We start from the raw sequence: 25442 nt of genomic DNA on the forward strand, positions 1-25442 counted from the left end.
GATCTTCTCCATGACTGTAATCCTCTATGAAGCGAGTTAAGATGCTTCTCACAGATTAGCCTGATGGTGAGTCTGCACATCATAGCAGCATGACAGCCAGAGACACATGCAATTACAGAAAAAACACATACCGACACTTTATGCTTCATCAACAGCTAGAGGTTACTCAAAATGCGAGTGATTTGTAAAACACTCTGTAAACACGCATAAGACTACTAACAATGTTAGGTTTATGTTGACGGACATGAGAAGACTAGTAATTTGTAGATTTTTCCGTCAGAAATTCTTGGGTACTATTCTCAACAAAGAGGGCTTGTTGCTTTTTTAACCGACCTGATGGTACAGTTAACTCTGCTTGTGATGCACCTCCCCTTCCCCATGGAGTTTGTAGGTTACTGAAAGATTTCAGCAGCTGCGTGTAAGAAGATTAGGGAGGAATTAACGTCATTCCTTTGTCATTATAGAAATAAATTGATATTTGGTTATAATCAGCGGGAGGGGGATGGATGGAGAGCACCATGTCAGAAAAGCAGACAGGCTTTTAGGCAGGGTTGGAAACAAGACCGCCAGGCATATACACAAACACGCATGCACAAAAGTGGAGCTCAGAGGATTTCACATGGCACCATGTAACATGTGCTGCACAGTGTGGATCTAAGGGTCGTTACCGTGTCGGAATGGGCGACACTTCCAGATGGAAAGGATGCTGGGTAAGGAACTCCAGAGAGTTAGACTGATCCCACACCATCTCTCTGTTTCTCCTCACATCAGATCCTGGACCTCAGGCCTCGGCCATGGACTTTGCTCTCACGACACTGAGGCTGATGTGCCTGGCCTGGCTGTGGCCCGTCGCCCTGCTCAAAGGAAGCAACACGCAAAACCAGCGCAGGCACAAGGACGTCTACCTGGGTGAAAACACACGGCACAAACACGGAGGGTGAGGATACTTTTCTAGCTCCTTACGCTCATTTCTTCAGCTCCTAAATGCGTTTGCAGAATGCTGTTGTAGATTGAACTTCACTTTGTATATTATCAATCAGCTCTATTCTGTTTCATTTAAATACCCGTGTCAGTCTGTTTACACTCTTGGTCTTATTTATTGTGGTCTCGTCCCTGTGGATTGATGTGTACGGGTTTATTTGAAGCGCTGTTATGACCTGCAATTTGGGGTTGTTGGATTGTGTGTGTGTTTGAGGGTATAATTAATTGTGGATAAAGGAACTCTGTAATTAGAGCTCATGGTTGAGCTGGCTATGTGAGATAAAAACAAAAACAGCACTGGGTAGTAATTTAGTCTTTAGTACTGATCCGGGGGTAGGTCATTCTCAGGTAACAGTGCCATTTGTGGCAGAAAGATGGATGGATGGATGGATGGATGGATGGATGGATGGATGGATGGATGGATGGATGGATGGATGGATGGATGGATGGATGGATAGATAGATAGATAGATAGTATTTATGTACATTTATTATTAAATACATTATTCATAAAATCCTGAATATGTGGTTACAGTACCAGTAATACACCAGAGTACACCATGTATTGTTAACCCCAAACCTTATCCGTAAAGTGTTACATTTCTATGTTACATTTTTATATGGTATATTGAGGTTGAACTATTGAGCTTGGTAATGCCAATGTAAGTGTGAATATAATATAACATAACATAACATAACAAAAACATAACAAATATTGTTAAATGGAACAATTTTCTATTATGTCACTCTATGTCACACTAAATCTATCAAATATGTGACTGTTATTATATTAGTACTAGTAAGTCATGGAGACAGAAATGTCACCTGGAAATAACCCAGGTTATTTTAATAAGAGGCATATTAAGTCAAAGTTGTTGTGGGAAACTTTTGTATTGCTGTCTTGTGATTAGAAATTAAATACATTCAAAAGTATTAGTCATATATCATGAGAGATATATCTGTCTTAGTGCATAAAATCATCTGTGATCTTGTTCCATACTGAAGTGAAATGAATTTCTCTTGTTTTAGTCAGTGCTGATTATTTACTCAGAATGTAACCAAGAACTTGTGTGTACAGGTTTGTTTTTGCTTATGTCTGTTACATCATAAAAATAAACCTTCCCCATTTTGTCTTCTTTCAAACAGACGAATAGACTTAAAAATGAAGAAGTCTGACAGCACCAAATCTTTGCTGATTAAATCCGAGCAGCTTTTGCGAATCGAGGATCACGATTTCGCCATGAGGCCTGGTTTTGGAGGTGAGGGAATTCTGTCCTTTCAAAAGGCTCTTATGTATTACTTTTGGCTTTGCAAAGCTGGTATTGATGGTTTCTTAAAATACATACTTGTTGCTTTACTGAGCATTATGTGTTATCTTGGTCTTTATCGTTTATTTGAATGATTTTGGGAATGTAATCTTATTCAGCACAGTTGGCACAAATAAATGGCGGCGTAACATACAACAGCTGCTCTAATACAGCACAGAGATGCACCACAGATGGGGCAATTTCGGGAGAGAGTGAGAGGGAAAAAAAGAAACCAATGATGTGATTAACCAAAAATCTGCTGATGGGAATCGTGATGTGTTTTTCTGATGGAAATCACATACTCCACACTATGAAAGCCATTTATGTAAGCAGCAGGAAATGACCATAGATGTTTGTTGAAAATCTTGTTGTTTTTGTTTTGGTTATAGATCATTTTTGTAAAATAGAATTACATTTAACACTATTCTCTGAACATATCTCATTCTCACATGCATTTTAAGCTGCTTACTGTCTATAAAACATGCTATGCCGATAGAGATATCATCCATACTTGCTGCTGTACATGTTCATCAGAATGGGGTTAAGTACTGTGTTCTGCCTCTGTTACACTGGCTGAACTCAAGATCAAGAGCTTTAAAAGTCACAGTGGGGCAAATGACCACAATGTGATTCTGGCGCTGAGATTGTCAAAAATAGGTTAGAATGTCATATGCAGTATGTCCAAATCAGAAAAAAAAAACACTCTGACCCAGATTGGTAGTAGTGCCCAGCAGACAATACACTGAGGACAGATTTGTTTTATGCACAGTAATCTGGATTATTATTCCAGTCGGTCTCTGAGAATGCCTGAGAATGTAGCTAAATTTTACAGGCTAGCCAAAGGTTACTGTTTTTAGAAAAAGAACATAGAGTGGCATGCTGTTTTTCCAATCAAATAATCATCTGTTCTATGGTGGTGGACATGGTGGTGGAAAAGATTTGGGATGGGATGGGATGGGAGGAAAATTTGCATTCTCTCGCAAAACTTTTGTGTTCTCTCGCAAATCCTGTTGTGAGCTCTGCAAACACATCCTGTTTAATGTCCCACTGGCAGTGTTGCAGTCAGACAGCTCCGTACCTTAACAATGGAGCGGTTCATAGAGCTTGAAATCGGACTTGTCTCTCAGCCTCCTGCTCATAGAGACCAATTTATATTAAAAGGCTCTTTTAAAGAAAATTGGGTTGTAGCTTGTGTCGACGTTACTTTGTTTGGAAATAGGTGTCATTTGTGTTTTAACGTTTAGCTCATGAGTTATTGATCCGGGAAGTTCAAATCTGTGAATATATTGTCAACTTTACTGAACTCCTTGAACTAAGCGCTGACTGCATTTCTTTATATTTGAGTCCAAGTTCAAACTCTATGAACCGCTCCATTGTTAAGGTAAGGAGCTGTCTGAAACACTGCCAGCGGGATATTAAACAGGAAGTGTTTGTCTGAGCTCACAACAGGTTTTGCGAGAGAACTCAAAAGATTTTGGGGAAAAAATTCTCCCTTCCCAAATTTTTCCACCACCATGTCCCTTGGTGCTCCATAGTACGATATGTGATTTTGGGTCCATTTAGGTGATGTTCTGGAAATTTATTTGATAAGTATTGAAACATTATAATGATCATGTGATCTTATATCATGCAAAAGCTTTACATATGAAGCCTCTAAGTGCCATCTGAAATTTTCTTCTAGAATGATCATTTTTATCAAGCTTGTATATTTAAGTTCAATAATTTCACTTAAATGGCAATGCAAATTACCTATTAATTGTCATTAAAGTGAAATTACTTAACTTAAATATACAAGCTTTATAAAAATGATCATTCTAGAAGAAAATTTCAGATGGCACTTAGAGGCTTTTGCATCTGAACTCTTCATATAAGGATATATACAGTAATTACTGGTTAAAACACCTAAAATACACTTTACTTTATATTCTCTTAAAAATAAAGGTTCCAAAACAGGGTTTCACTGTGATGCCATAGAGGAACCATTTTTGGTTCCCCAAAGAACCTTTTTTTTTTTTTTTTTAGTGTAAAGAACATTTTAATAATCATAATCTAAAGAACCTTTTTCCACTGTAAAAACCTGGAAAGGTTCCATGGATGTTAAAGGTTCTTAATGGAACCATTTTTTAAGAGTGTACAAATATATTAATTTCAATTTAGAATCTTGATGTTGATAAAAAAAAAAAAAATCTATGTAATATACTGTTTAGCATGGTACTGAATGATTTACAATGGTGTTTACATGGCACTCCAAGGTACTTCAAAGAATACCGTGGTATATGTCCAGAAAATGGGTAGTACCATGATACTTTTTTGTTATTTTGTGTGCTAATCCTTACATATGAACACTGAGATGGAGCTTTATTTTAGTCCAGATTAGGGAACATCAGTCGTGCTGGTGGTTCTCTGAAAACAGCGAGAGGTTGATAATCACACAGAGTCATGTGCGCTGAGTTAAGTCTCTGTTTGTAGGAAGCTTAACATCGCTTTTCAGATTGTATTTGGTTGATGACAGTCATGAGACGACCATTTTAACATTTGACACAACTGACACTTTATATATCATTTCTGAAAGTCAGTCAATGAAATGTTATTATATAGATTTTTTACTATTTGACCTGTTTAGTTTGTAATCTGAAAGAGAATGAGCATTTACAAGCTATAAACACTCTGGGATTTCTCATAGCACTTTTTGATTAATGAATAAAATAAGGTCTGTGGTAAAATCTGATTTTCAGATGTTTTTGCAGAGATGATTCAGTGATGGATACTTTTGTTCTATGACTCAGAGAGAATGCAACTGGGCTCTCTCCAAGTGTTTGTTTAACGTGGTGCAGATGTGTTGGATCTCTATGAAGAGTTGAGAGATTGATGTGTTTATGTTCTGAAGAAAAGCAGCTGACACAAGAATGCTTAATTCAGATAGATGCAACTATGATAGTTAAACACAAGTTTGCCATGACTCTCTGCTATGAGAATGCAAATTGCATAGTCGTTCTCTCACAAATATTTACTCATTTGATTTACTCATTGCCTCCATTGATGTAAGTAGGTGGTGATCTAAGATGGACTATGAAGAATTTGATTCTAAAGGGACAGTTCACCCAAAAATGAAACTTATCTGTCATCATTTTACCCACCCTCATGTTGTTCCAAACATGTCTGAGTTTCTTCTGTTGAACACAAAACAAGATATTTTGAAGAATGTTGGTAACCAGACAGTTGACGCAATTGAGATATTAAAGAGATCAGTTTTTGTTTTTATTCTGTGTGATCTTTCTTCAATTCTGACCGTTTTTGACACTCTGCCTAGGTTCTGCTATTCCAGTGGGCATCGATGTGCAGGTGGAGAGCATTGACAGCATTTCAGAGGTCAATATGGTATGTGTCTGCTCTTTTATAAATGACTTTTAACCTTTAAACTGTTGGTGGGCTCTGCACACCCTCAACTCCTATTGCTAGTCATACATCAAGCTTAAATCCTCGACAATTTAAACAGATTGGATTCACAACTGAGGCAGAGGGCAAATGTCAAAACCATCACGCACGCAACAAAGACCTCCAGGATAGCATGCTAAATCCATAGACATGTTCGTTTGGGGTACATATCCTGATGTACTCAAGTCAACACCTGTTTTTAAAATCTAAGCCATGAAAGAATAAAGGCTTTTTATATTTTTCTACTCGAGTGCCTTGGATAGTTATCTCTTATGAGTGAAACCATCCCTACAGCCAAAGAGCACCGAGATACTGAAGTTACACCCCGTGCAGCACTTCTTGCATTTGTTTGGCAACAGCCAACAGGCATAATCATATATACACAGTGGCATTCAAAGTATAAAGGAGTGGCTTACGTAGACTGACACAATCACTTTTTCATGTCTTTTGTGGGCATAGGACTTTACCATGACCTTGTACCTTAGACATTACTGGCAGGACGACAGACTGGCCTTCCCCTCCAGCAATAACAAAAGCCGAACTTTTGATGCCCGGCTGGTGAAAAAGATCTGGGTGCCAGACGTCTTTTTTGTTCACTCCAAGCGTTCTTTCATTCATGACACCACCATGGAAAACATCATGCTCAGAGTCTATCCAGATGGAAACATTCTTTACAGCGTCAGGTAACACATGAAGCCACTTTCCTGAAACCAGATGTTTTTACAAGAACTGTGAAAGTAGAAAGAGTTCACAGGAAAGGACAGTAAACTTTGAAGTTTAGTGCTGAAGATAGTTTATTCAAATATGGGAAATCTGTTATCATTAAATGACCCTCATGTCATTCCAAACCTGCAAGACTTTATTTTTTCTGGTGAACACATATTTTGAAGAATTCTTTTCTGTACTACAACAGTTCATAGTATCTTCAGCTTTAAAAAGGAGAAAAACAAAGTCTTCTGAAGTCATACAAGAGCTTTGTGTAAGAAATATACTGAGATCTCAGTAATTACTCAGTCATAATCTTCCCCTTCCCCGTGAGAACTCAAGATATGATTCATTAAAAAATGATTTTTTTTCAGTGAACCAGTTGAGTCAGCTCACACAGTTGACTGGATGATTTGTTCAGTGAGTTGAACTCAAGATTCAGATCATTCTGATTCATGACTGTTCTTTTGAACCGGTTCATTCCCGTGAATCTGAATTGGTTCATGCATTGGACTGCACTTTTGTTTTGTGAGAACAGAATTATTTGGAAGAATGTTGCAGTTTTTATAGCGAATAGAAATAAAAAAAAATTGTCGATTCATTAAACAAAGCTGAATTATGACTTCAGAAGATTTGGAATATGGCCTTTTTTTTATTGCCGTCTATGAACTGTTATTGAATGAAAAAATAGGAATGTAATTGAAATGTCAATGTTATTTTATTATTCTTTATATACTATTATAGTTCTTATTTTGATTAGCTTTTAGTTTGATACTTTCAGTTATCATTTTAATTTTAGTTAAATGTTTTTTGTGCTTTTGACATTTTTGTTCGTTTTTCTGTTTGTTTGTTTGTTTTCAGTTAGTAATTTTAGCACTTATTTCAGTATTTAGTCAAGTTTTTCATCTAATATTCATATTTGATTTAATTTCAGCTTTATTTCAATAACAAAAAAATATTTAGTTAGCATATCAACACTGATCACAATATACTTTCTTGTTCCACAGGATAAAGTCACACAGGTTGATTTGTGTGCAACCAAATTCCATTTGTTTACTTTACCTGACAAATAAGGTGTAGTTTTCTTTTAAATACTTCTGAATAGTTGTACAATCATTTTTTTCCAAGAAGTACCAGCAAGTGTAGGCTTGTGTAAATGGTCAGGTGTGCCTGAACCAATTCATGAGCATGCTGGATCAGTTTTCACTTCAATTCATCTCAATTGTTTCTATAATTTGATGTTTTGCTAAGCACAATATCACATGTCTCCATTTTAAGGGACATTTTCAGTCTCTTTGTAAGTGATTTGTTAAGGCTGCACTGAATTGTGAATTGCAGGATCACAGTGACGGCTCTCTGCTCTATGGACTTCAGCAGGTTTCCTCTAGACACACAGAACTGCTCTCTAGAGCTGGAGAGTTGTGAGTATGACTGTCTGTGTTTGAACGCATGTGTGCATGTACACCGAACAGTAAGTACTGTCAACAAAGTACAAGGAAATAGTTAGTCAAAGCACTTCGCTCTCAGTATACCTGTAAATATATCATAAATGGAATGCTTGTTAAAGAGACAGTTCACCCAAAAACGAAAGATTCTGTCATCATTTCATTCCAAAAATGATCAGTTTCCACAAAAATATTAAGCAGCGCATCTGTTTTCAACACTGATAATAAGAAATGTTTCTTAAGCACCAAGTCAGCCTATTAGAATGATTTCTGAAGGATCATGTGACACTGGAGACTGGAGAAAAATGCAGCTTTGCCATCACAGGAATAAATTACATTTTATTATTTTTAATTGTAATTATTTTTCTCAATATTACTGTTTTAGTGTGTTTTTGACCATACAAACGCAGCCTTAAACACAAGAAACTTGTTTCAAAAACATTTTTGTAGCTTGACAGCTACTTGGTCACTACTTTCTTTCATTATATGTCAAAAGAGCAGCATAAATATTCCTGAAAACTTTTCCTTATGAGTGAAATGGACAAAAGAACATCCTACGTGTTTGGAAAAACATGATTATGATGACATAATCTTTATTTTTGGGTGAAAAACTTCTTCAATACAGTGCAACAGTCGGGTTCCAGAGGTAAAAACTCCATTCATTTTCTGTATAGGGACACTGTATAAACCTTAAAAGACAGCCTTACTGTGAGCAGCGAAGTTGTTAATCGGTAGCTTTTGCTTCTGTTGAAGCCGTCAGCCGGAAAATGCTTTACAGAAAATTCCACCAATCATAGAGAGTCGAAACAAGCAAGCCACGCCCACTCACATGAAGTAATAGAATTGGTATCCCTACACTCAAAATATTTAAATATTCCAATATATATGCATATTTTGCATTAAACTTAAAATATATTGTTTAATACTGTATAGATAATCAATTTTTACATGCATATTTTACATTTCTCCATCGTTTTTAATTTGATTATGCTGTTCGCAGTGCTTAGTTCTTTCCCTCACTTAAAGCGTGATGTACACAGTCTTGCACCTTTGTATTTTTGTCCGATTTTCAAATACTTTTTTGCTTCAAATCAAAGTTTGTAATTTTATGATTTACCTCGTAGCTGGTTGGCTTGGTAACGCTTTAACGAAGACTTTTTTTGAAACCCCAAAGGGAGAAATGAATGGAAAAAAATACTTCTAGAACCAACGCCACTGAAAAAGTGGGCGGGCACTGTTGCACTCTATAGAAGTTTCTGGATTGCAAGTGGTTTATCATATTACCCTTCTTTATTTACTCGCTAACAACAGCCAACAGTCATATTTAATCTGATTCATTGTTGCAGATGTCAAATAATTGCATAGATGAACTGGTTTAAAGTTGCATACAGTATCTCTGTCTCTTTCACACATAACACATAGATTTACATGGGCCTCAGCTTCAGAGGAGAGATGACGGAGATAGCTTTAGATGCTCTGTGTTTTCTCCTCTGAGGGGTGCCGCTCATGTATCTTCAAAGAGAGTTTGCTGTCTCATATCCCTACTTCCCTTCACACGTTTCTTTGCTCTCTTGAAGATGCGTACAATGAGAACGACCTCATGCTCTATTGGAAGAATGGGAACGATTCATTAAGGACTGACGAGATTGCACTCTCGCAGTTTTTTATTGAAGAATTCCACCCTTCCTACGGGCTAGCCTTCTACAGCAGCACCGGTATGTCTGCTTCACTTCCTCCTGCATGCTTTTATTACCGTAGTACCATGTGGCTTATCACAGCGAACCAACATAGAGTCCGGAGAATGAGATATCCCAGCATTACTGGCTGAAACGATTGGATATATGCAGAGTTCTTCCTTCTTTTGCCTTTGATTTCTTGGGTTATTCTCAGGTATCTCAACCCGTTTCCCCACATCTTAGATATTCCATTATAGGCATGCAAAAAATTGTTACTAACTTTGTGATATAATGTTTAATAGAACACATTAATTTCAGTTTTGGTGTGCCAGAGTTAACAAATACTATACACTACTGTGCAAAAGTTTAGGGTGGGTAAGGTTGTTGTTGTTGTTTTAAAGAAATGTAGATTTTTAATCAGCAAGGGTGCATTACATTGTTCAATAGTGAGACTTTTATAATTTGAGACATTGATGATAATTATGGGAAATGTTTCCTGAGCAGCAAATCATTATATTAGAATGATTTCTGAATGATCATGTGACACTGAAGACTGGAGTAATGATGCTGAAAATTCAGCTTTGCCATCATAGGAATAAATTACAGTTTAAATACATTTTAAAATAGAACATTGTAATACTATTTCACAATATTAGTGTTTTTACTATATTTTTGATCAAATAAATGCAGCCTTGATGAGCATAAAATACTTACTTCATAAATATTTAAATATTGTCCCCAAACTTTTGAATAGTAGTGTATGTATATATAAAAATATAATCCATGATATTTCTTATTGTGCCAACCCAACATTTATTTATTAATATTTAGAAAGTTATTTGAACTAAATCATCTAACATGTATGAAATTATGTCACCAAGTTCATTATTCTATTAAATATTTCAAAAGCATGATCCCTTTCTTTTTTCTTTTTCTGTAATAAGGTTTAATATTGTAATATTTCTTTATTGCATCGATGGTTCCATAAAGAACCTTAAACATCCATGGAATCTTTCTATTGCACAAAAGGTTCTTTATAGTTTTGATTATTAAAATGTTCTTCATGCTAAGAAAAAAATGGTTATTTTAAGGGCACAGGTTCTTTGGGGAACCAAACATTCTTCTATGGTTCTTCTATGGCAGGGGTGTCCAATCCTGCTCCTGGAGGGTCACTTTTTAAAACTCTTCAGGACAGTGGCCGTCCAGGACCGAGTATGGACACCCCAACGCTGTGAAACTAAGAGTGTAGGTTTAATCTCTTTCTTTCTTGTTCTCAGTATGTGTTGTAAATGTCCTGTACTCTCTGTTTCTATCAGGCTGGTATAACAGGCTGTACATAAACTTCATCCTCAGGAGACACATATTTTTCTTCATGCTGCAGACGTACTTTCCCACAATGCTAATGGTCATGCTCTCCTGGGTCTCCTTCTGGATCGACAGGAGAGCTGTGCCGGCTCGTGTCTCTCTGGGTAAACCTCGTCATTTTAGAATCCTATCCATTAGCAACCATGGTGATTACGTTTAAAAAACTGTATTCTGTTTATTTGATCTGTTGAACTGGTCGGATTTCAACATAAAGCCTGTGACAGGCAGTTTCTGTCAAATCGCCCTAGGTGGATTTGTAATGAGCTGTGTGCAGTTTACTGTGTCCTCTCTGGTTGTAACAAGCACAAACCGGTTTAGAGAGAACAGAATTAAATTACCTCAAAAATACCTTGATACTCAGGCCAGCAGGCGTCAGACACCCAGCCAGGAAGCTGCCCTTTTCACACAAGTCACTGACATCATAGCACATGCCCACAGAGAGTCACAATACTGTGGTTTTTGAACAGGATGGAAGAATTCCCCACACTGTGTGTGTTTTCTTAAGAAGAACAATTGCTGCAACCTACAATGTGTGAGACAGACAGTGAATGTCATGCATTTCTCACACTTTCATTTCCTTTTACTCACAGTTTGACATCCATAATCTGGGGGCTCTTGTGTGAAATGTAATAAATGGAAACATTCTTTGCTCGTTGAACTTTTGAACTTTCTCTTAACGTGGCATGGCTGTTACCCTCTTTCTCTTTCTTCTGATCTCCTAGGAATCACAACCGTGTTGACCATGACTACTATAATAACGGGAGTCTCGGCATCAATGCCTCAGGTGTCTTATGTGAAGGCGGTGGACATCTACCTTTGGGCCAGTTTCCTCTTTGTTTTCCTGTCGGTCATCGAATACGCTGCCGTGAACTACTTCACTACGGTGGAAGAGATGAAAAAACTTCAGAAAGGAAAGGTCAGGGTCACACACTGATCAGAGGTTATATATGGGAGTATTTGCTCTGCTAACTGCGACCAAGACTGAATATTCTCTTTTAAGTTATACGTCGCCCCCTATGGTAATTTTAAGGCAACACAAATTCATTGCGATGATAAAAGTTTACCATCGTAACCATAGTTTCTGTCAAAATATTATAATAATCATCATTTATAAGTAATAAATTATAAATACTTTTATTTTTGTATTTATAATTTTATCAACAAATTAAAAAAATGTAACAAACTTTACCTTGGTAATTTTCTGGCAAAATACTATAATAATAATACAAGTATTCATTTATAATATAATATTTAAATATTTATAATTGTATTAATAAAACATCTTAATTGGAATTTTATTTTATTAACTAAAGTAACAGATTTTAAAATCAATAAAAAAATCTTGAAGATAAATAAATGCATTTATAATATTTTTAATTGTATTATGAAAATTAAAGGATATACTATATAATATTTATATATATATATATATATATATATAGTATGTATAAATGATACATTATAATATAAATACTATGTAATAATAATTATTAATAATAAATAGAATATAAATACATTTATTTATTTTTTTATTAACAAAATTAAAACAACTTAATTGGACTTACAAAACTTTACCTTGGTAAAGATTCTGTCAAGTGATTATAGTTTCTGGCAAAATATAATATTATTAATATTATTATTATTCATAAATAATGGAATATAAATATTTATTTTTATTTTCAATTTTATTCAAATTAAAACGATAAAGAGATTTTTAAAGCTTCTTGCAATGGTTGAAGGAAAACCAATATTAATTTATTTTGGTTTTACAATAGTAACAACTCAAATCAAATGGATTACAAATGGCATTAGTTAACTTTAATGTACAATTTTAATATAAATATTTTTTTTTTTATCATTATTATTTTGTACTCCATAACAGATATTCCCTCTTTTGCATTTCTCTTTCTTTTGCTTCCTACCAAAGCTTCCAGTTACTTACAACGCATCCCAGGCTATGGCCTACGATGGCTGCTTTCACGATGACATAGATGTATCGCCTTTCCCCGAACTCCCCACCACACCCAGCACCACGCGGACCATCCCGCCCAGGGCCTCTTCTACTGACCCGCCACCCACCGAAGGCACTAGACTCTGGAGGAAACGTTCAGTGGGCAAAAACATCCGATTCATAATGAGCAACAGCTACATGATTGACTCGTACTCCAGAATCATCTTTCCAGTGGCATATCTTCTCTTCAACATCATCTACTGGTGCATCTACTCTTGATTATGTAGCTGGGGTTTGTCTGATCAGTTGCTGTAATAAGTCCAGGATACGCTACAGTACTGTTATTGCACAAGACAAATGGACAAACGATTACACTAAGCACAAGTGACCTGACAAAGTGGACAGTGTTGATAAAATGCAACCGGAGAAAGATCCATATGGACATTAGATATGGTTCATGTGTAAAAACTCTCTTTAAACAGATCTTTTAAACATTTTTTTTTATTCCTTATAGCATTTGAAGCAATGTCTTTTGCCATAAATGAACTCTAAAACACAATGAGCATGTTCACCTCATTTAAGGATATACTGTACAAATGGCTGCTTATAACTTTTCTTATGAGATCCATCCACCATCCCAGCTTTATCTACTCAACTCGGGTCTCTTTCTCAATGTGGAAACCAAGACAACCTGCTTTATTTGCTTAATAATTATATGAACATGTGAATAAAATAAATCAAGTAACCCCCCTTCTAGTTCTGGTCTTGTATAGTAAGACTTTTGACTCAGTATAAAATTTGGGCCATGTTTTTCTGGTAGAACCGCCCACTTGAATAGGAAGTGATGAGTAAAGAGACCAATCACAGTAACCCATAACATTTACACTACCGCTCAAACATTTGGGGATGGTATGTTTTTTTTTTTTATGAAAAACGTCTCTTATGCTCACCAAGGCTGCATTATTTGGTCAAAAATACAGTAAAAACAGTCATTTTATTAAATTACAATTTTATCATATATTTTAAAATGTCATTTATTTATGCGACGGTAAAGCAGAAATCATTCTAATATGCTGAGGCACTCCACAACTAGTATATCTTTTGTTATACTCACAAGTGTAAAATGAATTTTGAAAAGCTATGAAAATACAAAAATTAAAATACAGATGACAACATACCGGTACATGAATTGAAAATTGCAGACTCAAACATAAAATAATGTAATTGAACCATAACAATATAAGGGCTTTTTTAAATTTCATAGGCAATTAGCCAATTCTAACTACTTACCCTAGATCGACGGATATGTTTTTTGTTGGATTAAAAGGTTTTATGTTGTGGTAGTAGCTTCATTAAATAATTGCATTGATTAAAGTGCTTAATTTGAAGTTATAAATATCGTTTATGTTGTATATACAACACGCAATACTTTAAGTAAACATAATTGAAATACAGTTTCTCGTTAGACCATTAGACACGCATGTGGTCAGCTTATTCAGTATGACCTTTGACCCCGGTACTGGTCATTGATCTCATTCAATACCACGTCAGAACCTGAGACGGGATCTTCTGCTGCAGTGATTATCCTGTCGTCCATCGGGTTGCCTGCAATTACAGGCAAAAAGCTACAATTTTGCACTTCTTTCACAATAAAAACCTATTCAATCTAATTTGGCTAATGTATATTGATTATTCAAATATCTCAATATTTAGATTAACTACTGAACTAAACGTTTAAATGTATGATATATGGTTGACATAGTTAATATTAGGCTCTATTCAAAAAATTAAATCAAGCTGAAAACAGAAAGACTAAAACAGGAAGAAGTTGTGCTATAGCATCACCTGCTGTTTCAAATAGGAATTTCAGGTAATAAACGTATGCAGAAAGATTATTAACACAGCCCGTCTAGCAGGTAATACTCACCGATGCCCATAGGCACATCAGATGCCAAACTGTCATGGTTCAGGAAAGATAATCTAGAATTGTTCGAATTCGATGAGTGGAATGAAGTCTTTTCCTTAGAGACTTTGTTTATCTTCTGAGTTGCCGTGCGACTCCATTCTGTTGCGTAAAAGAGAAAAGGGTGGCAATTAGAGAAATACCGTACGTCACATAACAGTAAGTCAGACATGAACTAACAAAGGCCTCGTACCTGAGTTTTCTGACAATCTCAGTCTGCCACAACACAGGTATGTCCTCCATTGTCGTCTGACATTCTCTTTCATTGCACAATGGAATATGAAGATGAATAATCCTATGAAGGGAAGGGTGCATTCTAGTGTCAACATACCATCAGAATGCTAAAAATAAACCCTGACATGTCACCTGATAATATGATGGATTCCAAGAAACTTTGACACTGTGAGTTGTGTTATCTGATTAAAGTAGCAACTGAAGACAACAACCCTGATAAAGTGGACAGTGTTAAAAATGATTACTGTTCACTAGTCTGGATTAAGATGACTGACTGACTGACTGATTGACTGATACACTACCGTTCAAAAGTTTGGGGTCATTAAGATTTGTTTTAAAAGAATTTAATACTTTTATTCAGCAAGGAAATTGATCAACGTTATACATTATTAACATTAAACATGTTTTAAATGTTACTCAAAAGGTTACCTCACCTAAAAATGAAAAAATTACTCATCAATTACTAATCATCTAAACACTATTTTAATGAAATCTGTGAGATTTCTGTCCCTACGTTGACAGCTACGCAACTACCACGCTTTGACGCTTTTATTCACATATAAATATTGATCAGCGAACATAAACAGAAGCTCAACCGAACCTGCTTAACCTGATGTGTGAGTTGATGAATGCTTATATGTGAATAAAAGCCTAAATTCAATTTGCTCATCAGATAAAACGATCGAGTCTCTTCAGAAATTTTGAATCATATGGATTAGTTTTACAATCTCTTCATGAACTTTATGAAGCGTAAAAGGGGTAGTTGCGTGGACTGTCAATGGAGGACAGAAAGCTCTCAGATTTCATTAAAATATATTCTTTTGTGCTTCAAAGATGAAAGAAAGCCTTACAGGTTTGAAACGACATGAGGATGTTTTCATTTTTGGGTGAACTATCCCTTTAAGCACAAAATCAGCATATTAGAATGATTTCTGAAGGATCATGTGACTGAAGTAATGCCTGCTGGGAATGTAGCTTTGCCATCAACTATATTAAAATAGAAAACAGTTATATTAATTTGAGCTCTTATTGAATTTTCTATTGATAAGAGCATGAGAGCATCAGAAACATTAAAAAAATCCCAAACATTTGAACGGTAGTGTGGTATGACCCACAGATATGTTGCTTTAAAGCCACTGCACTAAAGCTTAAAAGTGAATTGAATTAATGAATTAAAACTGTATTCAATTACATAAAAATACAATCTGTAAAATCTTGATTTATATTAAGTGTATATTTTTATGTCCACTATTAATGTTAAAAAAAAGTTCATATATTTTGAAAATGCACTTTTTTACTTTTCTTCATAATAACTTTCTGATGAATAGTGCACAATAATAGAAAAGTGTATTTCTTAAAAAGAGTAAATTTAGTCTTCAATGGTAGAGCATCTGTGCAAATTGAGACCAACCTTGTAAAGTGTTAAAAATAGCAAACAGGTACATGAAGGCCAGGTGAACAGGACCCCAGGCGAAGAAAGCGAAGCCCCAGGTGAGGCCCAGAAGCATGGTGAGTCCGGCAACACTGCGCACCTCCTGCCAGCCGCTGCGAATCTGCACGTTGTGAGGGTTCTGCTTCTTAATGCGGCACAGCTGGATCATCACCACGATAAACATGGTGAAGTTCAGCAGGAAGACGAGACAGAAGTACGCCACCACAGCAACGTAGAAGGCAATGTCGTTTTTTATCCAGCAACTGTAGGGAAAAACACATTTTATAATAACAGTGTGACAGAAAACTAAGGTTTCCTTTATTAGTCTGGAAGAGGGACGTTTAATTTAAAGGAACACTTCGACTTTTTGGGACTTCAGCTTATTCACCGTATCCCCCAGCGTTAGATAAGTCCATACATACCTTTTTCATCTCCTTGCGTGCTGTATGTCTGTTTGACGCACTCACCGCTAGCCTAGCTTAGCACAAAGACTGGATCTAAATGGCTACAGCTAGCATAATAATCCCAGTAAGTGACAAAATAACGCCAACATTTTTCTATTTACATGTTGTGATTTGTATAGTCACAGTGTGTACAAATAACAGGTTCATATGAGACACAGCCATTTTTTAAACGTTTAAATACTGGGAACTATTTTCTCAGAAGGCGAAGCACTGCTACTTGGGCGGAGTGATTAGCGCAGCACCCGAGAAGCGCTGTGGTGAGGAGCAGAGAGTTCGCTCAGAGTTGGAGTAATAGTGTCAGCAATTACTAGATAGTAAATGCAAAGTTTACAATCATGGGTGTTCGCTGTATTGTAAAGAGCTGCGACAGTAAACAGGGGAGACCAGGTAATACCATGATGTTTCATAGAATTCCAACCAAAAACGCTGACCTGATGAATCAATGGCTACTTGCTCTGGAAATAGATCCAAACACACCTGTAAACATAATCAAGGACTATCGCGTTTGCTCAGAACATTTCACTGAGGACGACTATTTTGAAAAAATGGAATTTGACACACGGACCATGAAACGTGTGCTGAAGGATACGGCCATCCCATCGATAGTAAAGACAGGACAAAGTGGATCACCTGCGGCCGCGGTAAGTGTTCCGTTATGTTTTTAGATGACTAGCCTACTGTTACAGTGCCATTAGCTAGATGTAATGTAACCTTAGTGACACTATTACATGAATAGGGTGCTCACTACTATTACAGTTGTTCCCGGGCTCCATGTATCCCCTGTAATGTTAGTATTGTGTTGTCATAAACGCGCTCTATCGCCCTAGTAACAAATAAGCGGCGCTCTGGTAATTTTCAGCACTGTAGCCTTCAACTTGCTAATGATGTGGAGCCCTTTTATTTTTGAGAAACAGTTAGCAGCTACCTTGTTTGTGAAATAGTAGGGTACTCCCGTTCTGATTCTCCCCTCGACCTCAGTCTGTTCGGCATCTTGTCTATCAGCTTCCAAAGTTTTTAACTCCTCGTCTGTGTATTCTGGCTCAAAACGATGGTTCTGGATCTTGGTTTGATACCAAATAAAAATCCTCTGACAATTCCTCAAAGTCATCCATGATCACGAATCACGTTCGCTACTAGCTAGTTAGTCACGTTGGTTTTGTTGACGGAACGGCGCTTCTCGGGTGCTGCGCTAATCACTCCGCCCAAGTAGCAGTGCTTCGCCTTCTGAGAAAATAGTTCCCAGCATTTAAACGTTTAAAAAATGGCTGTGTCTCATATGACCTTGTTATTTGTACACACTGTGACTATACAAATCACAACATGTAAATAGGAAAATGTTGGCGTTATTTTGTCACTTATTGGGATTAGTATGCTAGCTGTAGCCATTTACATCCAGTCTTTGTGCTAAGCTAGGCTAGCGGTGGGTGCGTCAAACAGACTTACAGCACGCACAGAGATGAAAAAGGTATGTATGGACTTATCTAACATTGGAGGATACGGTGAATAAGCTAAAGTCCCAAAAAGTCGAAGTGTTCCTTTAACTCTAAAATAAATGTGTGTGTGTATATATATCAACTTAGTCCTAAGAAATATAGGAATTGTTACTCACAAATCATCTGTTGTTCCATCTGTATACTTTCCATATGTCACAAGGCCATAGTTGTCTTTGTCAATGGCTATGACGATTATGACTATGATGAGAGGAATGCCTTTAAAGAAAAAAAATGATGATGATGTCATATGCCCTCAGACAGACTAAACAATTTGAACAAAGCAGCCTTCAAAACTTGTGCAGATAAATTGTAAGTAACAGATCAGTCACGCACCCCATCCAGCAAATCCGATCTTCACCATAAAGCGGGTGATGTAGGTGTTAAACACCTTCACGAGGGCCAGGTACATGTGGAAGGCCTCCAGTGCCATCCAGGTAAAAGACGCCAGGAGGAAATAGTGCAGGAAAAAAGCAGTGGAGATGCAAAGACCCACGGCATCTGGGTATAGAGCTAACCAACCGTCCAATAGGAACACCAGGTTGAGCAGCAGCATGGCCAAACACAGCTGGATAAGGATCTTAGATGGGGTGTCTTTGCGCAGTTTACTGTAGAGAGATACAAAAAAAAGAAAGATGTTATCTTTTAAACATACACTACCATTCATAAGTTTGGAGTCAAAATGAATAATTCATTGAAGGAAATGCATTAAAAAGTGAAAAATGCTGTTCTTTTGAACTTTCTATTCATCATAGAATTCTGAAAATCGAATAAAACCAGACTTGGTGAGACTACAATATTAAACGAGCTTAGTTAAATGGCTAAATGGTGGATGGTTGAATGTTAAATGGTGACTCTACTGGTCAAAAGGATCCTCCTTACCCAAAGGCCAGATAAGTGAGCAGGGTGATAGACAGGAAAATAGCCGAGATGCCACAGCCAATGTATGTAATGTATGTCAGGATGATGACATGCTCTTCAGGGATGGGAGTCTTGGAAATGTCCTGTCAGGCAAGATTTAACCAAACACAATTATGGCATCCCAAAGAATCTAAACGTCATGTCAAACAAGGATATGTCAAGGGATGTAAATTCTTTCTGCCGTTAACTCACTAGCAGAATCCCGAAGCTGGTAAGGTGATTGCAGGCGCACTGCGTTTCTTCAGCAGAAGAATTAAGCACACGGCACCCAGAAGAACTCCAGCCGCCCGAGCTACCTGCAAACAGGTCACCAATGTTTAAAACACACAAATCAAACTAAATTAAAAATCAAGTCTATTCCGTAACAAAGAGAACATTAAAACACAACTTTTACCATTAAAGGTAAAGTCCCAGAATACACAGGAAGCTTCATAGCCGGTCTGTGGAGAAAGAAAAAGAGAGTAAGACAAGAAAACAACATTGTATTGAAGTATAAATCTGTTATTAGCTGTGTCCCAATTCAGAGGCTGGACGGCGACTTCAAAGGCCACGACTTAAATGTCCACGAAAGCCGGACCGACTGTTGTTAAATGGGGCGGTCTAGCCTTTGGAGGACTGTTCTTGTCGCCCAGCAACTTTGACAGTTGCCGTTAAAAAAGTTTTATTCAACTGTCTGAAAACGAAAAAAATGGTTCACAACCTGTCTAAATATGTTCACCATTTATGTAAAGTATAAACTTTCTATTAAATCGCATGTCAACATTTGAACAGATTTAAAGTTTTTTTTTTAACATTTATATTGTTAGATTTTCTTACATTTAAAAATGAAATCCGGCATTTTATATAATTTAGTGTAATCTGGAGTGCAGTGAATCTTGGGATAGATTCAAAGAAGGATGCATTTGTAGGCCACAACAAATACATCCTTGGAAGGATGCAGCCTCTAAATTGGGCCTCTAGCTGTTGTGTTTGTTAAATTATTGTTTCAATAATTCTGAGTGATATTAATGTTATTTATTTTTACCGGAATGGGCTTTGTGTTTCGCAGGGTTATCAGCACGTCCTTCTGTAGATTAGAGATGCTCAGGTTAGCCACACTGCTACCCAAAATCCCGCTGTTTAGCTTACGTCCTCCCAGTGATTTGTCCTGTATTTAAGAGAAATACAAAAAGAGTTCAGATATTGATTCAGCTGAATTAAACTTAAGCTTCCTATGTAGCACAATAACTACAGCAATACAAGCAGATTTTGATCTGAGATGTGCTAGCAAGATAATGTCTTGACTATATATATTATCAGTTCACACCACACCATTCAGCTATTTCAAATATGAGGCAGTCATTTGAATCAAAAGCATTGCTCTGTATCAGGAGATGCGCCCAGACCTGGAAGAAGGTGCTCTTCTGGAAGAAGTTGAACTGGACTCTGGATGCGAGCTGCTGCTGGTCTGCAGTGAGGTTCTGTGTGAGGGATGCTGGGAGGGTGACTGAACCCAGAGCAGTGGACCCAACCCTAAACACAATGTCTTCAGTCTCCAGGCCAGGGTTACTTCGAATCTGTAATGCAAAACATAGCATAACCAAATCAGGTGCTTTGGACTCATAAAAAAACTAAACATTTTATTCATCAACATTTATTGTCACTTCATTTGTGTAGTGTTATACGGCCATGATATAGAAAGTGATACGAAAGTGATTATTGTCAAAAGTGCCTGTAATAAAAGCAGTTAATCTGGAAAAGTCAGAATCTGGTCAAATTTAGTTTAATTTAATAGTAAATAAATAGTAAATAGTTATGGAAGCTTGTTTCCACTACAGAATAAAACATTTTAAAAGATAATTGTGACTTTGTATCTCACAATTGCGAGTTTACATCTCTCAATTCTGACTTTGTTTCTCAGAATTGTGTGATATAAAGGCAGAAATATATATAATTAGTATGGGGCCATACCACATATAAATAAAAATGATTTTTTATCTATCTGTATTTTTTCTTGTATTCTACGGCATTTATCAAAACAGCAACATATCCATTATCTAAAGTCTGTAAGATGATTCAGAATTAATGAAGGAGATGTTACCTGCAGGTTAGATGACTCCAATAAGGAGAAGGACGTCTCCTGAAAGTTGGCCCCGTCAACTTTCTTCACTGCCAGAGCCAGTGATTGTGAAAGTACTGACTGACTCGTCCCTGATACAACCAGTTTAAGACCCACTGTGTCCACAATCCCAATGGCCCTATAATAACCAGAGGCAAACAGCTTGAGTGTCGGTCAGACTATATTTAATAGTGTATTCTATGTACAGCTAAACCAAAAGTGAATAGGGAAAGTCTAGGGAAATATACTTTCTTGGTTGACATTATAAGACACTCAATACTTTTATTGTTATATCAGAATAAATGGGGCGTTCTTGCACATGACACAGATCTTTTTGTAGAGGGCATCTCACCTCTTTGAGAAAGGAGTGATTACATCTACAGGAACATCAAGGAGGTTGTTGACAATATTGACGGAAGTGTTTGCCAAAGCCAGGCTGACATTGGGTCCAGACAAAAGTGTCTCTAGCTGGGATAAGAGCTGATTCACCTGAGTGGCGTTTAAAGATGAAGCATTTGCACTCAAATTCAACAGTCCATCAACATCTAATGTCCCTGATGTGTTCGAGGATCCTAAACCAAGAGGAAAGGGAGACAAAGAGAAAAAAAATTCAGCCGATTTATGACAGTAACAAGGTGAATCTCTAGAGACCTGTCAGTTTTGTCATTACTGTAACATTTTATTTGATTATTCGTCATTACAATAATGTGACAATTACCTTTTCTTCATGAAATTAGACTGAGTATAAATAAATGCACACATACAGTACATATCCTACATTACCTGAGGTTGTTACATTAGCAGGTGAACTTGTTACATTCACAGAAGTTGACACCAGTGTGACTGTAGCGTTGATGGATGTTGTGTTTGAGGGTGAAGTTGGCACCGGTGTGACTGTAGTTTTGATGGATGGAGGAGTTGTGGTGATGTCTTGGAATATGGTTGTAGATGAATTACAGCTGTCATTTAGGGGAATGACTGTACTGCCCTCTGAGCTGTACAACGAATAATAAATAATAAAAAGCATTGTTAAAAACATTAACTGCATGTTTTTAATCATTTTAAATTGTGCACATTGCAAACATTCACACATATATTGCATATATATATATATATATATATATATATATATGTGTGTGTGTGTAGGATGTACTGTATATTACTTGTATATTACTACTGTATATTATATGTATAAAACAAATATGATGTATAAATACACCTACATATATGACACATTATATGCAAAGACAAGCATTGAGGTAGCTCTACTAACCAGTATCCGTTAAAGTTTGACTCAATGCAGAAGACTTCAGAACTGAAATTTGCACTCAAAGATGGCTGCCAGCTGAGAGTTTGTTGTAAAGGATTCGTAGAATTATAAGAGCAGATTGCTGAAAATCAACATAACCACATCATCAGATATATTCAGATATACTTTAGATATATAACTATGTTTACAGAAGACACTTACCCACTCTGCTCACAACTCCGCCAAAGCTCAAAGAGTCGTTATGTGGTTCTAAGAGGGCCTTTAGAGCCGTACGAATATCACACAAGTCCATGGCTGTATCTAGTTTAACTATAATTTTACAAATGTGCTCACTGGAAAAAAAAGGAGCAGTACATGAACCACCCAGCAACTTTAAAACAAACTTTAACAGAACATAATGCTGCAAAGAGACTCAACATACCTAATCACTACGAAATCACTACTCGTGAAATCACAAATCACGTTTGAGTCCTACAGGAATCAAAATTGCAAATAGTTAGGAGATCTGAACCATTCTAAGACTGAACAACATCTTACTTTTATTATTGATATGAAGATGTCTTACCTGAAGGTGACTTATGAAAGTTTGTGAAACATTGCAAACATTTCTAAAATGGAGAAGAGAAAGAGGAGTGTTAAAGTACTATATTCAATATTCAGGGAACACACACACAATGGTAAAATGAATGCATCGTAAATTACATTATCTGGCAAATAAATGTAGACTTTTATTTGAAAGGAAAAAGATACAGTAAGATTTGTCTAACTTACGACTTGTTTTCGCATGCTGAGTTTTTCAAAAAATGTGAAATCTGTTGACAAATAACAAAAAGAAATATATGGATCAATAGTACTATGACAAATCATTATGTAACTAATTAATTCAAATCTGAATTCAACACTACGTGTTACTTACTTGGCTTTCAGGGTTGTCCATCATATCAATCAAAGAAATGCTAGAGTAATAGTAAAAATCTAAAATAGAGGAAGAAGTGTAAGTATAACCTTTGACCTTAATATTTACATTCTACTACTTTCTATTACAAACTCTTTACATGATAAACTTGTCTTACCTGAGCTTTTGCAGTACGAAGAACAATAACACGTTCGCGTTGCTTTATGGAAAAACAAAAGAAAACGTAATAAATAAATCATGACACACGACCGATCATAAATGTCTAATTGTCCATGAACATAAATAATAATCAGAAATAAATATCTTTAAACTGTCACATTTCTGATGTATCTACATAGGAGGTTTATGAAAGAGGATAAAGGAAGCCTTACTTGGATTAGTAGGACAGACCTCGGAAGCACCCAACGGAAAAATCACATTTGTACTGTTTCCACTATGAAAATAAGTACAATAAAAATGAGACAGGATATAAAAAAGATTGTTTAATAAAAAAATATGTTGTACCCTACTCAAACAGGAATAAGCAGGATACAGATACCATCCTTTCCAGTTTGATTGTAAACTTACCATGAGATGTTATGTGGTGCCGCTAAACATTCATCAAGTGTGACTGATTGATTGCATTTGTCGTATTGTCCAGCTGAGATCTGTGTAATGTCATTTGCACACACACCTGCCCAAAAACATATCCATCTCACTCAAATATTCACATCTTTTAGATTATGTGATATTAAAACAGTACAATTTTTTTGTATTTTAGTACAAAGCAGTATAATAGTGCACACACAAAGCACTTTTTCCATTTCTCTACTAAAAGAATCATACTGTATCTGGTATGATGGAACAGATGGAACAACATAGCACTTTTATTCTATATAAAAACAAAATAATAAGCAAAAATGTTGCCATATAATAACCAAAATTATTAGTATTAGTATTATTAAAAGACAAGAATTAGGAGGATTTTACTAACCCACTCTTTCTATTTGTCCCACCACACTGACATTGATGTTCGAGTTAATCTCCGTCACCGTATTTCTAAGGCAGCAAACATTAGCAGGAACTCTCAGCTTCAGAAGAATATAGCATTGTGCAATCCTGTCAGAAAACACCAGGATGATGAAAAGCTTACAGCTTAAAATCATTTCATCTATTGCTTGAATATGTTTGATATGGAGGAGAGAAGCATTTGGTACTGACTTTGTAATATTTTTTTGATCACATGTGAGCTCCATGGCCTAATATTGAAAAATAAAAGTAAATGTTGTGCATTATATCATATGAAATCTGATGAAATACCAAGGTAACTGATTCAGCACTTACTTCAAACATTGGTTTTTCTACTGAACTGCAGAACAGACAAAAGGAGAAATTGTTATATTGTTATACAACTTTTCAAAGCACAGGAAACCCTGCAGAGAGTTGATTCATCCTCTCTGTCCTTGTGTGAATTGAAGTCAGGGGGAAAAATGGCAACCGAAAGCTCTTTAAACATCCCCAGTTAAATGAAGGAATTAACTTTGTGACAGCCATTAATACATGATGATAAAATACAGAGTTTTTTTTTTTTAAGTTAAAGAAAGTAAACAAATTAAATAAGCATTCAGTTTGAAGGTACTAACATATCCTTGAGTGAGAACATTTAGGTTTATAAGGTCACTACAGTGTGCTGTACCTTATGCTGGTAGTTGTTAAATTTGTGTCAAACAAGCTGAGACGTGATACTGAATCAGAACCAGGAACACATTCCTCTAGTTTGGGTCTGAAAAGCTCCTTAAGCTGAAAAACAC

At 36.3% G+C, this 25442-nt stretch overlaps 2 protein-coding genes across 2 annotated transcripts in view; one reads left to right on the plus strand and one right to left on the minus strand.

The window, feature by feature from the left end:
• gabrr3a (gamma-aminobutyric acid type A receptor subunit rho3a) lies at window positions 1-13688 on the plus strand. Its single transcript, XM_079861560.1, has 10 exons — window positions 1-66; window positions 772-937; window positions 2127-2239; window positions 5598-5665; window positions 6182-6405; window positions 7766-7848; window positions 9450-9587; window positions 10865-11017; window positions 11636-11829; window positions 12841-13688. Exons 2-10 carry the CDS (start codon window positions 795-797, stop codon window positions 13141-13143), a joined length of 1419 nt encoding a protein of 472 aa, XP_079717686.1. The 5' UTR covers window positions 1-66; window positions 772-794; the 3' UTR covers window positions 13144-13688.
• Window positions 13354-25442, minus strand: part of LOC307152708 (uncharacterized protein) — a 16461-nt gene continuing 4372 nt past the window's right edge. The window contains exons 7-33 of the mRNA XM_079861558.1: window positions 25328-25431; window positions 24976-25000; window positions 24853-24890; window positions 24626-24750; window positions 24220-24325; window positions 24024-24085; window positions 23810-23851; window positions 23653-23711; window positions 23508-23548; window positions 23302-23344; window positions 23158-23207; window positions 22938-23068; window positions 22740-22857; window positions 22250-22461; window positions 21819-22038; window positions 21449-21605; window positions 20754-20924; window positions 20393-20515; window positions 19763-19808; window positions 19561-19664; window positions 19330-19451; window positions 18784-19055; window positions 18567-18666; window positions 16473-16756; window positions 15021-15122; window positions 14792-14929; window positions 13354-14469 (exon numbers count right to left, since the gene is read on the minus strand). Of these exons, the coding sequence (XP_079717684.1) occupies window positions 14360-14469; window positions 14792-14929; window positions 15021-15122; window positions 16473-16756; window positions 18567-18666; window positions 18784-19055; window positions 19330-19451; window positions 19561-19664; window positions 19763-19808; window positions 20393-20515; window positions 20754-20924; window positions 21449-21605; window positions 21819-22038; window positions 22250-22461; window positions 22740-22857; window positions 22938-23068; window positions 23158-23207; window positions 23302-23344; window positions 23508-23548; window positions 23653-23711; window positions 23810-23851; window positions 24024-24085; window positions 24220-24325; window positions 24626-24750; window positions 24853-24890; window positions 24976-25000; window positions 25328-25431 (3105 nt within the window). The 3' untranslated portion in view covers window positions 13354-14359. The remainder of the gene's footprint in view (window positions 14470-14791; window positions 14930-15020; window positions 15123-16472; window positions 16757-18566; window positions 18667-18783; window positions 19056-19329; window positions 19452-19560; window positions 19665-19762; window positions 19809-20392; window positions 20516-20753; window positions 20925-21448; window positions 21606-21818; window positions 22039-22249; window positions 22462-22739; window positions 22858-22937; window positions 23069-23157; window positions 23208-23301; window positions 23345-23507; window positions 23549-23652; window positions 23712-23809; window positions 23852-24023; window positions 24086-24219; window positions 24326-24625; window positions 24751-24852; window positions 24891-24975; window positions 25001-25327; window positions 25432-25442) is intronic.

Source organism: Squalius cephalus, assembly GCF_949319135.1.
Source record: "Squalius cephalus genome assembly, chromosome: 24".
Taxonomy (NCBI): Eukaryota; Metazoa; Chordata; class Actinopteri; order Cypriniformes; family Leuciscidae; genus Squalius; species Squalius cephalus.

Excerpts from the sequence above, each read along its gene's own strand:
- gabrr3a (XM_079861560.1), top strand. The coding sequence starts at position 795 with ATGGACTTTGCTCTCACGACACTGAGGCTGATGTGCCTGGCCTGGCTG. Across the intron at positions 5,666-6,181 it reads GCATTTCAGAGGTCAATATG|GACTTTACCATGACCTTGTA; the intron begins GTATGTGTCTGC and ends TTGTGGGCATAG. Across the intron at positions 9,588-10,864 it reads AGCCTTCTACAGCAGCACCG|GCTGGTATAACAGGCTGTAC; the intron begins GTATGTCTGCTT and ends TGTTTCTATCAG.